General features: G+C 57.2%; 1 protein-coding gene across 1 annotated transcript in view; it reads right to left on the bottom strand.

The window, feature by feature from the left end:
• Window positions 1-407: 407 nt before the first annotated feature.
• Window positions 408-15,370, bottom strand: part of NCS1 (neuronal calcium sensor 1) — a 43,544-nt gene continuing 28,581 nt past the window's right edge. Inside the window, exons 3-8 of the mRNA XM_037144794.2 lie at window positions 14,708-14,846; window positions 13,251-13,329; window positions 11,741-11,829; window positions 11,306-11,383; window positions 8,640-8,756; window positions 408-4,093 (exon numbers count right to left, since the gene is read on the bottom strand). Of these exons, the coding sequence (XP_037000689.1) occupies window positions 8,658-8,756; window positions 11,306-11,383; window positions 11,741-11,829; window positions 13,251-13,329; window positions 14,708-14,846 (484 nt within the window). The 3' untranslated portion in view covers window positions 408-4,093; window positions 8,640-8,657. The remainder of the gene's footprint in view (window positions 4,094-8,639; window positions 8,757-11,305; window positions 11,384-11,740; window positions 11,830-13,250; window positions 13,330-14,707; window positions 14,847-15,370) is intronic.

Raw genomic sequence — 15,370 nt, forward strand, 5'->3', positions numbered from 1 at the left:
GGCCCCGCCCTGCCCCTTCCCCAGAGACACACACCCGCAGATTCAGACAGGACAGCGCCCCAGGAGGAGGCTCAGAGCAGGCTGGGGTGGCAAACAGAAAGAAGACAAGCACACACCGGAAGCACTGCCTTGCTCCTTCGTTTGGGTAAGAGCTGTCCAAATGCGTCCAGAGTCGCCGGCTCCCGGTGGGGGCGCTGTGAGGATTCAGATCCCTGCGCCGGCCTTTCAGCTCTGCAAGGTGCTTTGGTGACTGCACTCACTTCTGCTCCACAGCGCCCCCATGAGGTGGGCTGAGCAGAAATTCTCACTTCTGTCTGAGGGATGGGGAAACTGAGTCTCATGGAGTTGAAGCGACTCGCCCAGAGTCTCGGGGAAAGCCCTGGTCACTGAGTCAGACCGGGAGCCTGTGGCCCTCCCTGGGGCCATGGCCCATTGCAGAGACTTAGGGGAAAGGACAGTGTCCGAGAGCCTGGGACCAGGGGGCCGCACTTGCCACAGTCCTGGGGAGTAGACAGAGCCTGAGCCTGCTAGATGCCAAGACAGAGATGGGACCAGCTGTTTATTGAACAAAAGCCTTTTATTCATTCAAAAATCAACCATTGGGTTTACTCTGCAGATATTTAAAAAAAAAAAAGTTGGGGGGGGGGCAAGGCTCCTTGTCAAAGTGTCCTTATGCTAATTCACTTGTTATCCCTGGGGCTCACCTGGAAGAGGGGTATCTGGAGAACACACTGTCAATAATGTGGGGCCGGAGGCCCAGGGCTTAGGGGTGATCACAGCCCCTTACTCACCTGCCCACCATCTGCAGCCTCCTGCCCCCTGGAACCACCTGGCCGGTTGGGGCCCCCCAAATGCCTTTGCAGCTCACCACCACCAGGGGGCGCGCCCACATTCTCTTGGATCCCTTAGAAACTGAAGCTGCGGTGGGAACAGGGTAACTCCCCATCAGGCACGGGGCTTTCTCTGGGGAGAGGCTGCCTCTCCCAGGGAAACTCCATACCCCAATTTCTCCCCCACACACAAAGAGACAATGTCCCAGAAAGCGCAGGTGCACCTGTAGTCTAGGTCATTGGCTGTCAAAAGCATTTCAGGGAAACAGAGGGACACAAATGTTTGCTTGACCTTATTCTCAGCCTTGCCTGGTTAAATACTGGGAACCCATGACGTTCTCCTAAGTACCATCACCACAAAGTGGGGGGCAGATGCTGCGAGGAAGAGGCCGGGCCAGCTGCCTGCGGCTGCACCCTGCATCCTGGGCCCAAGAACCCGGCTTCCTGCTGGTCTGGGGTCCCCAGAGAGCAGCATCTCATGGGGCTGGGCCTCGTGTGGAAAAGGGTGCTGGAGAGAGAGGCCCCCAGGCTGCTCTGGGTGTCACGGCGCCATAGCCGAGAGGTGGTGACAGAGCTGTCCCAGCCTGACAAACTCAGGCATAGATGGCCAGTGTCCAGCACGCTGCCAGGAAGAAGGGTGGCCCTTTGGGCAGCTCTGAGCCATCTCAGCATGTACCCAAGGCATGCCTGAGGTGTGGGTCCACAGTGCCACCGGCTAAGGCCAAAAGGCATACCCCTGGCTCCAAACCAAAAGGCCAAACCACCTCCCAGAAGGTGGGAGGAAGGCCCTGCCTGTCTGCCAATCAACTGATGCCTTGGCCTGAGGGGTCCACACACGCTTAATTAGCCGTGGAGAAAGCTCAGCCGCAGTCCCTCTCCTGTGATGCCCCGGGACAGGCTGTACATCAGCATCCCCTCTGCTGGACCCGAGCAGCGGCCGAGGCTTAGGCAGAGGCCGGAAAGCCATCTGACCTGGGAAGGGCCCCTCTCTCCTCCCATCTGACCCCAAGTGGCCAAGTCTGTAGGGTCTCTGGTCAGAGCCAGATGAAGAAACTGCACAACTTGGAGTTGAGTCCTGGGCCTCCTGGGCCAGTGGCCTGAGCAGAAAGGTGACCGCAGGGGCTATGAGAGCCCAGCCTTCAAAGTCACCTGTGAACTTGGACCTGCTGCTCCTGTCCCCAGAGGATCTGGGGGGCTTAGGATGGGGGCGTCATGCAGCCAAAGGGCCTGCACATGTAAAAAGGGTGGGCGCTGGGGTCAGGGGTGCAGCCCCACCAGCAGATACCTCTCTCAAAGGGCTTCCTCTGGGGAGGGTCCGTTGTCTGAGGGTTAATCAGCAGGAGGAGCGCTGGCCTCCTGGGAGAGTGCAAAGTGGAGACCAAGGGCAATTCGAAATAGGAGCCGAGGCTCAGCGCTGCCAGCTCCGGGGCTGGGAGGAGCAGAGAGGTGACAGGCTGCTGGCTTTGCAAAGTCACTGCAGGAATTCTAGCCTCAGGCCCAAAATAGTCTGGGGGCTGCTTATCACCCCAGCTGCCTCCTCTGGGCAAGGACCAGTTCTGGGCCAAAAAGACAGCTCAAGAGTCCAGGAAAGACCGGGAAGCACTGCAGAGAGGGACAGGGTGTGTCATCTGACCCTACACATCACAACCAGTGGCTGCCATGTCCTCGAAGACTTGTGCCAAGAGACAGAACAGTGACTCAGATGGTCCCCTTGTCTGCTGGGGTCTGGCACACACAGCCACAGACCACCGAATCGCTACATGCAGGAAACTCAGACTTGGAATTTTATGACGTCTGCATGGAGGGGGCTTTCCACATCAATGAGCTAGGCCTCCCAGCTCCGCCACGGGGCAGCTGGGGCCCGGAGAGGGCAGGGGTGGCCCACCAACTCAGAACCAAGCCAGCCTCGGGCTCCCAGCCTGTCGTCCACAGTTGTCTGACTTTCCTGCTGGCAGTTCTAGGGCAGCCCTTTTCTGGGGACAAAGCTGAAAACCTTCTTAGGAGCACAGGTGGGACATAGTCTGGAGGAGCGGCTGCCACCTGGACGGGAGGACCGGCACCCTTCTCTGCCCTCCCTGCCAGCGTGTGGGCCAGGCAGACAGGCAGACAGGCCAGCAGAGAGGGAGAGACTAATTTCCAAACCCACCGGGTCTTCGCGAGCTCACTTCCTCACTCTGTCCTTTGTGCCCGCCCCCTTCCTGGCTCCTGGTCCCAGGACAAACCCCTCCATTCCCCACGCTGCCACAAACATCAAAGCAAGAGCCGAGACGGGAAGATGTGCCCTGTGCGTCCTCAGGAAAGATGTTGTGGACCCAGAAGAAGACCCAGGACGGGCAGGGTGTGGACAGGGAGCAGAGGAGAAGGATGGAAGGAGGGGCATTCTAGCTGGAGGGAACAGTGCATCGGCCAGTTAAGAAGCCCACCTTTCCCTTCTCCAAACATCAAGCACAGTATGGGGGGGGGCGGAGTTTTTGGCTTTTTGGCCGCTGCTGGCCACCATCGTCCCAGGCCTGTGGGCAGGCGGGTGAGCACGCATGTAGACAGACGGTGGACCCCGTATCCCGGGAGCTTCGGACACAGAGGCAGCAGCAACAGTTAACGACCAATAAATAACAGGTATCAGTTATATATATATATAAAAAAAAAAAACAAAGTTCACTTTCCCCACAAAAACACAATACTGTTATCAGAGAAAATCGTCATCATCATCACGATCGACCCTCCGGGCTGCGCAGGTGGTCAGTGGCTCCAAAGCAGGTCGACAAGTAACATCCACCAGGCAGCCCCCCGACACGTGAGCCCACCCAAGGCCAGGCCGTGACTTCTGTGGCTTCTCTGGTGGCCTCCAGAGTTCTCTGAGGTCCCCGAGGCCTTCTCCCCATCTGTCAGTCTGAATCTTCTAGAATAGAAGGTCGTGGTTTTTTTTTTTTTAATGTCTGTTTGAAATTAAAAAACAAAAGCACACGCGCGGGAGAGCAGACTCGGCTGCTGCCCACGAAGCAGCTGAGTCTTCGGTTTTGCAGAGGGCTGGAGCCTTTTCCGTTTCGTGTTGTTTTCTGGATAAGCAGAGGTCGTTGGCAATTGGAGCCAGTGGCTTCAGGCCGCGGGTGGGTGCAGGGCAGGGGGCGGAGGGGCCTCGCCGTCTGAGGCAGCCCGGCTGGGTGTGGGCGCGGAGAAAGGCTGGGTGGACACGGGAGGGCGGTGTCGGGGCCGGGGCCGAGGCGGCCTCGCGGCACGGGAGGACGCTAGCGGTTCCCAGGCATCTGGAAGACACAAGGAGGCGAGGCAGGCTCGGTGCGGGCTCACAAGGGTGGGCGCACACAGAGCGGCGGGAGAGCACCAAGGAGGCGCGCTGGCCTGAAGTCGGAGGTCCTAGCACTGCGCACACCCTCCAACCCACCCATTTGGCGGCGCTTAGTATTGATCCTTTGGAAGCACCTGCAGTGTTTCCTACGGTCTGGTCTGCAACAGCGAGATGAAAAGCAGGGAGCAAGCCCAGAGCACGGGGTGGTTGAAAGAGGACATCGCCACAGGACGAAACAGACTGCAGCCACTAAGAACAAGCTGTGGAATGGCCGAGAAGCACGTGAGAAGGTGTCCAACAGAACTGTTCCGAGGGAATGCAAATGGAAACCGCGGTGAGACTCCACATCCCGCCCACCAGGGGGGGCTGTCGTCAGAAACAGGAAAAACACAAGTGCGGGCAAGGCTGGGGGAAGGCAGAACCGTGCCCGTCGCTGCTGGGCGCGGAGAAGAAGCTGCAGCCACCGGTGAGGACGGTAGTATGGCAGCCCCGCAGAAAGTTAAACAGAGCTGGGTCCCGTGCGACCCAGCACCTCCACCCCGCAGCATCCACCCAAAGGAACTGAAAATAGGGCCTCAGACAAATCCGTGCTACCCATCTTCCCAGCAGCGTGTGCACAGCGGCCGGAAGGCGGGAGCGGCCCAATGCCCACCCGAGGGTGACGGATGAAAGCGTCGAGGCCCGTCTGCACACGGAATATCACTCAGCGCAGAAATGCGTGAAGCACCGGCACCCGCGCCGCATGAAGAACCTCGGGAACATCACGCTGAGTGAAAAGAGCCAGACCCCAAGTGGGCTTTTTATATGAAATTTCCAGAAGAGGCAAATCTACAGAGACAGGAAGCAGATTAGCACTTGCCAAGGGCCCAGGGGGCGGGGGGATGGGGAGAAACGGCGTCACGGGTGGGCCCTGTGCTGCAGCAACGCAAACATTTTAGAACTGGCCTGGGCGGCGCTTGCACAGCCTGGGGAGTGTGCTCAGTTGTCCTCTTTAAGATGGTTATTTTCTGAGGTTACTTAATTAGGATTAAAAGGCTGTGATGGGATTATATAATTTCTGCTATTTCTGTAAACTCTTTGTAACGTCTTCTAAAATTATTTTTATGTTTTTACTTTTATTTTTTAATTGTATTTTTTTCTCTGACCATTTATCCCTCCAGACCCTCTCCCACCTCTACCCACGTCCCTCTAAAATGGTTACTTTTATGTCGTGGGCATTTCACCTCAATAAATTAAGAAAAAGGAAGCAAGGGGGGGCAGTCTGTTAGCGTCTGCACTACCTACAGGCCCTCCCCGTAACCTGCTCCACACCCACGTCAAATTTCCTATCGCTGTCCCCTCCCCCACCGGGCAGGTGTCAGGGTCTGACCCGAAGCCGGCCACTCTCCTGACTTACAGGAGCTGACCTGACAGCAGTCTCTGGGCCAGTCGGGAGCCATGTGGCCCAGGGAGGTGGCCCTGGGTGGGGGGGTGGTCAGAAGGCCCCGCAGGACCCAAGTCCAGGCTCAGGGGCAACAGGTGAGAGAGGTTGGGAGCAGCTGCCTGGAGGAAGCACAGAGGACCCTAGGGTGCGGCCTGAGGCCTCGTGCAGGCTTCCAGCGCCCCCTGCCGACCCCTGGCGGCGTGGCTGAGTTTCCAGCCACATTTTCACCCGCGCTGTGATCTGTGAGCCTAGGAGAGGTTTCATTGTATCTGCTGGTGAAAACCACACACAGGACGAAGTTCGGTGAATGCATTTAAATCCAGAATATACATATATATTTTTAAATTTCACTGGCCACCTCTAAAGGATGTTAGAAATCCAACTCATTTGGAAAACCAATAAAGAGAAAGAATCAAGAATGCCTCCTGCCTTTCCAATTAAAGACTAAGACTCAGGGTTAGCAAAGAGTTAATACGGGGAAGTTTGCCTTTGTAGGAGCAATGCTGCTAGCGAGGAGGAAGGAAAGGCAGCACAGGGCGTCGCCATTTTGAATCCCCTGTGAATGAATGAATGGCTGAATGGCTGAATGGATGGATGGCAGAGAAGACCATCAGTGGTGCCACCTAGTGGACACACACGACCGCACCCACGCGGTGTTCTCGCCACAAATGGATCACACTGAATGCCCAGCAAGCTTGTAGGTCTAGCAGCCCATTTCCAGGAAGAACAGGGAACGGAGGATCGGGGTTAACACCACCACGGGGAGGAATTGGCAAACCCCACGCCGCAGAAACTTGACAGGACGTGTTTCTGGGCAAAATAGAAAAAAAAAAAAAAAAAGAAAGGGAACAACTTATCAATTAAAATAAACTTAAGAGACCTATCCACCAAATGCACCATGTGGACTTCATTCAGATTCTGATTCCAATAAATAAAGTGAAAAAAATGGGGAGATAACAAGAAACTGGAATACCAGCCCGAGACTGCAAAATATTAACGAATTAACATTGATTTTTTTTGTATTATAAATTGTTTCAAGAATCGTTCTTTTAGAACACATTTGGAAATATTTATGTATGAAATAATATGATGTCTCGAATTTGCTTCAAAGTATCCAGCGTGGGGGTTTGTGTGGGAGAGCAGTGATGGCACAAGATTGGCTGTGAGCTGGTGGTTCTGAAGCCGGGTGATGGGTACACGGTGTTACACTATTCTCTCTACCACTGTGTGTGAAAGCTTCCAGAATAAAGCAGTTTTTTAATCCACCCCCAAAGTTTCCACAACCTAAGGGTGCCACACCACGGGACTGGTTCAAATGGTGCAGCTAATTTATAATGCAGCTATTACATACACAGCTATTAAAAATGAGGGTCTCAAACAACATTTCCCCATGTGGGAAATACGCATGATCTCAGTTCCTGAATAATTCAGTGAATTCTATAACGGTAATTTATCCAGGAATTATGAGACATCAGGAATCTCAGGAGGCAAATAAATCACAAAGATGATAGAATGCAAATTAGATGTAATTACTATCTAGTAGGTTCTGGAGAAGCCTTCGGAAAAGGGGAGGGCGGTGGGGAAGAGCTATAGAAAGCCGGGTCTTGTCACTCTGAAAAGCTCGTCATGGCAATGGAGTTACACCTGCTTGGTTGACTTGTTGCTGGTGAGGGTAAGACACATGTCTACACAAACTGTGTTGACTCTAAAGTTTATACAGAGATGCAGGTGGCTGAAAGCAGCCAAGGCATTCTTGAAAGGAAGTGGTGGACGTCACCTCCAAGATTAGGTTATGAAAAGACTGCGGCTTTCATCTTGGGTTCTCTCTCTCCCTCCCTCCTGGGACGCTCACCCTGAGAGAGGCCACCAAGCCAGGGCTGCCCTGTGCCACGGTCCACAGGGCGAGGGGCTGAGATAGCCAAAACGAATGAGGGAGTAAGGGAGTGGGTCAGCCCAGCCAAGCCTTCAGCTCAAACTGCATCCCTGGCCACAGCTGATGCTCAACCCAGTTTACCTGAGACTGGGGGGCTTCCCAGGGCAGGGGACTTTCAGTGCTGAATCTGGGAGCATCCTAACCGGGCTGGTTGGTCACCCTAACAATGGCTTGATGGCGTCCTCGAAAGGAACCCTGAGCCAAGGCACGCAGCTGAGTGTGCCCGAATCCCTGATGTTTGCTCTTCAGCTGCTGATCTGAGGCCACGCAGCAACAGGTGACTGACATGGCACTTCCCTAAAGGGAACGTTAAGACGGACAACGTCCCTAGGACAGGTGCCCAACTTCCATGCTCATCAGAGAAATACAAATTAAAATTACACCCACCAAAACCGCTAAAGCCGAAGAGATACAGAATGTGCGGTGTCGGCGAGGTTGCGGAATGACCAGAACTCGTGCACTCCGCTAGCAGGAGTGTGGCATCGTCCAGACGCCTTGGAAAACTCTTTGCTCACGTCTACTCAAGCTCAGTGAACACACACCCCGTGTCCTGCTCTTAGAGAAATTCCAGGAGAACGCCCCTTCTGTCCACAGAAGATGTGTGCCGGAGAGTTCACGGCTGGGCAGAACCTCGGGGGGTCCTCCACTCCCTCCTCCAGGCCAACAGGGGGCACATACGGGGAAAGCCAGGGCGGACACAGGAGAGGACGAGGAGGAAATGAGAAAGACAGGTCTCCGCCGGCAGCAGAGGCCCCAGTGGGCACGCTGTCATTCTCCACCTACTACCAATCTGACCACATGAAACAAGAAACCACAGCTGAGCTACGGATCAAGAGAGCCGGGGGCTCGCCCGGCCCCGGGAGAAGGGATGAAAAACGGCAGCTCTCCCTGGCCCGTCCTGGCCGAGAACCGAGTGTCTGAGCAGGTGCAACCCAGAAAAACTCTTCAAGCAAACCTTCGGGATGAAACTGGGTACATCAAAGGGACAAAGCAGGGGGGCTCTGGCTGATCTGAAGGCCCTGCCTCCACCAGCTGTGCCCACCTGGGCAGACCCCAAGCTGGGTGAGTACTTATCTGCCAGCTGTAGGTGTCCTGTGGCTGGGGTCCCTCCCTGCCCCTGCTCCCAGCCCCGGGTGCCCCTGGGCTCACCCCAGCTCTGGACCTGGACTATACCAGCCCGTCGTAGAGGGACAGCGCCTGGACGATGGAGGGGTCCGCCTTGGACCCCTCCTGGAACTCCTGCAGCGTCAGCTTCCCGTCGGCGTTCTGCAGGCAGAGAGAGGTGGCGTCAGGCAGAGGGACAAACGGCTTCCTAGGACAGGCGTCTGGCCTGGACCCTGGCCCAGGGCGGGTCCCAAGAGCGCCTCCAAAGTCGGGTCAGGAGCAAGGTGGCACCACTAGGTCGGAAGGGTCGGGCATCACACAGGCCAGGCACTTCCTGGCTGGCTGACCTGGGCATGCGACCCCCCTCCGAGGGTCTGTTTCCTGGTCTGGGGACTGGAGATGACCGCATGGCCTCCTGAGGGCATGGGGGTAGGTGCTCCATGAGCTGGAGCTGTGTAAAGTGCATGGGAGGCGCCCCACGACCCCACAGTTGTCCTTGTCACCGCCGTGATTCCCTAAAGGGTGGGTGACCCCAGTGCTCAGAGGCTCAGCATCTCTCTGGGTCACTTCTCAGAGGGCACGTAAGCGGTTCCAGGAGCCGCTGCCCGAGGCCTGGGAGGAGGCCGGCGGGGTTCGTGGCAAGAGCCATCGGTGGGGCTCCTGGGGGAGGGGTTGGTCTGAGCCAGAATCTCTTCCCTTGGGGCATTTCTCCCGAAGGGAAGACCTTAATGGAGACCCATAAGTGTGGAGAAAAAGTCTCGGAGACCACCTGCCCCCAGGGGGGAAGCACGCTGAGGGGTCCCCCAGCACAGGTCATGCTCTCGGCTCACCCACCTCATGCCCATGTGTGCTGGGCGCACCCACTGATCTCCTGGGATCCTCGTGCCCACCCCAAGAAGAGTGCTGCTCTGATCCCCATTTTACTGGTGAGGAAACTCAGGCTCAGTCACCGACCCAGGGTCCCACGGCCAGTGACCAGGGAGGCCAGAATGAACAGCCAGTCTAGCTCCAGGGTGGGCTTGGTTTCCCTAGTAAGGGAAGCATGAATTGGGAGATTTAAGGAGCGTGGGGCCTTGGCATTAAACCACATGGAACCCTGGCTGGCGCGGCTCAGTGGGTGGAGCACCGGCCTGCAGACCAAAAGGTGGCAGGTTCGATTCCCAGCCGGGGCATGTGCCTGGGTTGTGGCCCAGGCTCCCCAGAGACAACTGATCGATCTCCCTTCTCCTGGCTCTAAAAAGTAAATAAGTAAAATCTTTAAAAAAATAAAATACCATAAACCACATGGAACCACCTGTGGAAAAGCGGTTTTTCCTCGCTCTGCACTCTGGACACGGCTTTCGAAGACGACCAGGAGACCAGTGTCGCCTGACCCACAGGGCAGCGTGCCCCGCAGACTGGGGCCACTCCCCTCCTCGGACGGAGGAAGGGCCGGCCTCGGGCCCAAGCTCTCAGGGCCAGGCCCGTGTCCGGCCTGCGCGCAGCCGCAATCACCGAACTAAGCCCCGTGCGGCTGTGATGTGGTCTTCTATTTAAGGCCAGCTGCGTGGGGGTTCTCACCACCCAATGCCAGAGTCCCATTTTGAAAAAGGAGTTTAAAAAAAAAGTTTACTAGAAGGATCTCTCAATCTGGGGCCTGTGGATGGAATTCAGCAGGTCTGTGACCTCAGAACCTCTAACTGGAGTCCAGCGTGTCCTCCCCCGAGGAACCTGGGGGACGGTCCCCAGCAGGACTGGCGGTACCTGGGACTTTGTCAACCGTGGAGACCACGGGCACGTTCAAAACCCATCCCAGCCGCTGCCGGCGTCACACACGTGTATCTCCCAAACACGGGGTGGCTCGAGCCAGGGCTACAGGTTACATTCACTTAGTTGTAGATAGTTAACATTTTTTTACTTACTGATTTTAGAGAGAGACAGGAAGGGAGAGAGAGAGACATGGACTTGCTGTTCCACTCACTGATGCTCTCAATGGTTGATTCTCACACATGCCCTGACTGGGGACGGAACCCAGAACCTCGGCGTCTGGGGACCACACTCCAACCAACTGCGCTACCCGGCCGGTGCTACGGCTTATTACTTAATGTGTTCATAAAGAGGCTTCTGTAACATTACATCACATTCTTTATAAAAAGTATGTTGATAGCTGTATTCCAAAATAGTTGGCTTCCTTTGCGATTCTATGGATTTATATCTATTTGATGCACTTAAAACCATTATTCTAAGCAGTCCCTAGGCTTCTCCAGAATGCCAAAGGGCCCATGGCAAAAAATAAAAATGGCTGGTGTGGCTCAGGGGACTGAGCGCCAGCCTGAGAACCAAAAGGTTGCCAGTTCAATTCCCAGTCAGGGCACATGCCTGGGTTGCGGGGCCAGGTCCCCAAAGGGAGTGGCGTGCAAGAGGCAATCAACTGATGTTTCTCTTGCACATTGATGTTTCTCTCCCTCTCTTCCCCTCTCACTGAAAATACATAAATAAAATTTTTATTAAAAAGTGGTGAAAAAAATCTTAGTTGATAAAAGAAAAAGTGATGGGTGGACTTACTTAAAACTGGATGTTTGGTTGGGGTGGCCGCCAAGCAGACCAGCGAGCATCTCACCAGGCCATGCCACCTGCCTGAGCCAGGACCGCAGGCGATCAGTGGCCCCTGGGGGGCGCGCCCCCACTCCCCGTGCGCTGGGGTGCGGGGCCCAGCCTCCCCACGAGCTCACCTTGTCCATCATGGCGAAGATCCGGTCCACCCTCTTCTCGGGGGTGTTCTCCTCCTCCGGCAGCTCCACGGTGTTCCCCTGCCGGGACAGACGCAGTGGGGGCTGGGCTCCTCGCACATGGGCTTTGGGGTTGGGCCGCATATTTGCCCCCCTGACCTGGGCTGCTTCCAGACAAGGACTGTCCCTCCCAGTGCCGCCACCATCTCTGCCGTCTGCTCTGGAACGTCCCACCCACTATCACCCACGCAGCCCCACGATCACCAGCCCCCACCTCCCTCCGACAAGGAGATGAGCAGAGTGACCCCGGACAGTGACCCTGGCCTGGCCAACTCTTGCCCCAGACGGGGCAGCAGCTGGGTGGTTCCTCCAGGCCAGGCCGAGTCACTGAGTGGCTGCCCCGCCCCCGTCCACCGCCCGGAGACCCGGTCCTCTCACCACCATCTGGTAAATGGCGTCCACAATGTCCAGCATCTCGTTCCTGGTGATGTAGCCGTCATTGTCCAAGTCATAGAGCTTGAAGGCCCCTGCGGTCAACCAGCCAGGGCGGGGTCACCCGGGCCCAGGACAGCGGAGCTCTGCTGCCCTCCGCACCCCAACATGCTGCCAGGACCCACAGCCCATCACTCATCCGGCCAATGCATATTTACACAGGGATAGACAGGGACACACACGTACCCCTTCAACTGGGACTGTGAGGAAAGAGGCTGAGAGTAAAGAGGAGGGGGCGCCCTGGCCGCTGCGGCTCCGTGGGTTGCAACATCACCCGCTACACTGAAAGGTCGCGAGTTTGATTCCCGGTCAGGGCACACGCCTGGGTTGCGGGCTCGGTCCCTGCTCCGTGCACAGAGCAAAGGCCACTCATTGATGTTTCTCTCCCTTCCTCCCCCCTCTCTAAAATCAATGGGCATGTCCTCGGGTGACAATTAAAAAATAATAATAATAAAAACTTGACAATTAAACAAAAGACGGGCAATGGCGAGCCCGAGGCCTCAGAGGCTGGGGCTGGGAGGCGGGAGTTGGCCCTGGGCAAACTGGTGCTGCCCCCCATCCTCCACCCTACCCCGTCCCCAGCCTCTGCCCCCCCCCCCGCCACTTACACGGTGTCCCCAGGGCCAACCTAGAGAATAAAACACGCCCAGGGAACAAGGGAGCTTTTGCCTGAATGAAGTCCTCTTTTATTCAAAGAAGGAAAGGAAGAGAAAGGAGGAGGAGGGAGAAGGAAACCGCAGGGCTTCCCCGCTGACCCTGCACAGAGCACGCGGCTGAGTGGCGAGCTCCGCCCCGCTGCTCTCCTCTGGTCTCCAGCTTCCCGCCCCTCGTGGCTCCACCCCAGCGTGGGCTGCACACCCTGCCCTCTGCACCCTCCTCCTCTGGGCCTCGCCCAGGCAGGTGGTCCCCCTGCCCGGGCCCCCCACCCACCCCGCTCGGCTCTGACTCACTGCAGGGTCAGCTCCCCTCTTGTCATCTCGCACCTCCCTCTTCCTGTCTCGGTTTCATGGGATTTAAAAACCTCATGTCCCCCTGCCAGACTGATGGTTGTGGGAGCGGGTGCCCGTCTGTCTGACCCCCCAACCCCTGGCCTCTGCCCAGCACGGACACGGGCCGTTTGGTCGCAATCTGCTGGGTGAACAAGCGAATAAGAGAATGAACGAGGTTGGTCATTAGAACCTCGGCCTCCTGAGGGGGTCCAGCACTGGGGCTGGGTCTTCAGCCCCATGTCTGTGCCTCCCTGGGCGTCCCCAGGTCCCTGCCCCACCTGTACACCCCACCTAAGTAAGCCATGCTCCTGCCGCAGGCCACCTGCGGAAACCGTCCTCTGACCTGAAAAAGCAGAACGTCTGGGCCACTCCCTCAGCCCCGGACAGATGGCCTGGCCCAGCTCCCCGGCCTCCCCCGGCCGGGACCGCCTGGTGGCTGCACGATAGAGCCCAGGGGACCCACTTACATCGCAGCTTCTCGTCCAGGGTCCCCCTCGAGGTCACCGACAGGGCCTGGATGAACTCGGAGAACTCGATCCGCCCATCCTGGCAGGAGAGAGGGGGCGGGGCGGCCTTCGTCAGCCGGGCCACCTGGTCAGGCCAGACCCTGGCAGGTGGTGGCAGCAGCAGCAGCAAGGACCAGGTACCCTGGCAGACAGACACCCACGTGGAGAGGGCAGAGTGGAGGAATGAGGGACAGAACCAGGAGCGGGGGGGAGGGCACAGGATTAGAAATGGGAGAGATCGGGCAGCAGGGGCAGGGAGAAAGGTCACACACACTACAGGGACAGCCCAAAGCCACATCTCCTGGGAGAGCCCGGGGGCCACCAACACACGCACCGTCTCTGGGCAAGAGCCACTGGGGAGTCCCCTGTCCCCCTGGTCTAGAACCGCAGGCTCGGAGGCTCTCGGAGAGGACAGGGCATTTTGGTTAAATCCTACCTATTGGTTTCGCAAATGAGGAAACTGAGGCCCAGAGAGGACAGAGCTCTCCCCAGGGCCAGACGGGACTGTCAATTCGGAGTCACCTGGGGAGAAAGCCAGGGCAGGGCAGCAGAAGCAGGCAGCAGAAGCAACCCGAGTGCCCAAGAGCAGGGAGTGTGGGAGCAGGGCACGGTGACTCCGCCGTGCACACACGGGCACCGGGAAAATGCTGGCATGGGACCCGGTCCAGAGGACTGTGGACGCCTCAGAAGTGGATGTGCCATCTGCCGGCATGGCCACCGCCGGGAGGGGACACACCACATCACAGACGAGCCTTAAAAACCTGACGCTCGGTGAAAGACGCCGGGCCCAAAACGCCCCATATGGTCTGACTCCCAGAACCCAAGTTCTCTCATCTGCCAAATGGGGGTGTTACAATGCTGTACCCCCCCGGGTTGTAAGTCCTCACTAAAAATAATCCTCATAAAGGGCTCAGCACACTGTAAATGCTCAGCAAATGTCTGTTCTGGTTATAAATCCCATCACTGGCCCTGGAGGCATTTGCATTTGGTGCTAGTAAGAAAAATATCAAGGTATACATGTGTGTACATGTGCGTGCATGTGCACATGTGTACACACCAGATAGGTGTGTGTGCACATACTCTACATGGTATGGGGGGCTTTGCATGTTGTTTATATGTACATGCATTTGTGTGTACTGCAGCGCACGAGTGTTCAGGTATGTGCATTCGCAGGATGGTGGGTGTGGGTGTTTGTGTGTGCACACATGTGGGTGTGAATGCATGTGTGTGCCGTGCGCATGCACATGTTCTTGTGTCTCTGCGTGTGCAGCTGAGTGTGCACACGGCGTGCCCCTCCTCCCGGAGGGAGCGCTGGCAGGAAGGAGTGGGTGAGCAGACGCCGCGGGAGCCGTGGGCGCGAGCGGGCTGCCGCAGGAGGGGGGCGCTCCGCGGCGCAGGCCCCTCCAGCCCCTGCTCACCTTGTTTTCGTCAAAGACGTTGAAAACAAACGTGGCGAATTTGGTGGGGTCTCCAAACGGGAAGAACTGCTTGTAGATCTTCTGGAAGCCCGCCGCATCCAGCTGCCCGCTGGGGCAGTCCTTGATGAAGCCCTTGTACCTGAGGCAGCAGACCAGGCGCGTGAGGGTGAGAGTCGCGCCCATCACCCCCCTGCCAGGAGCTCCTGCCCGTGCCCCGAAGGCTGTGGGTCCCTGTCCCAGGAGACAGTGGCGCACGGGGTCCTGCGCACAGGCCTGAACGTCACAGGCATGGGCTCATCCCACCTCTGCCCCTCGCTAGCTGTGTGACCTGAGGCAGGTGACCACACCTCTCTGAGCCTCATTTGTACAAGGGCTAAGAGTCGCATGAAAATTAACCCAGAGAGTGTGCACAGAGCAGGTGGCCACTGAGCCTGAGCTCCACAGAGGGGGCTAAAACCAAATTCACAAGGACGGCCCCAAAGCCACACTCTGGCAGGAAGCACTTCTGCCCTACCCCCTGTACTCTCACCACTGAGCCCCTCCTGGCCCACAGAACCAGGTGGCTGAAGAGGCTGGCAGAGCTGGTGGACAGAGCCACCATATGGGGCTGGCAGCTGGCTCCTTCCACATGCCTGCCCCCCAGTACACACCCTCTCGCCTCTG

Source organism: Artibeus jamaicensis, unplaced genomic scaffold (genome assembly GCF_021234435.1).
Source record: "Artibeus jamaicensis isolate MK-2021 breed Jamaican fruit bat unplaced genomic scaffold, CSHL_Jam_final contig_471, whole genome shotgun sequence".
Classification (NCBI taxonomy): domain Eukaryota; kingdom Metazoa; phylum Chordata; class Mammalia; order Chiroptera; family Phyllostomidae; genus Artibeus; species Artibeus jamaicensis.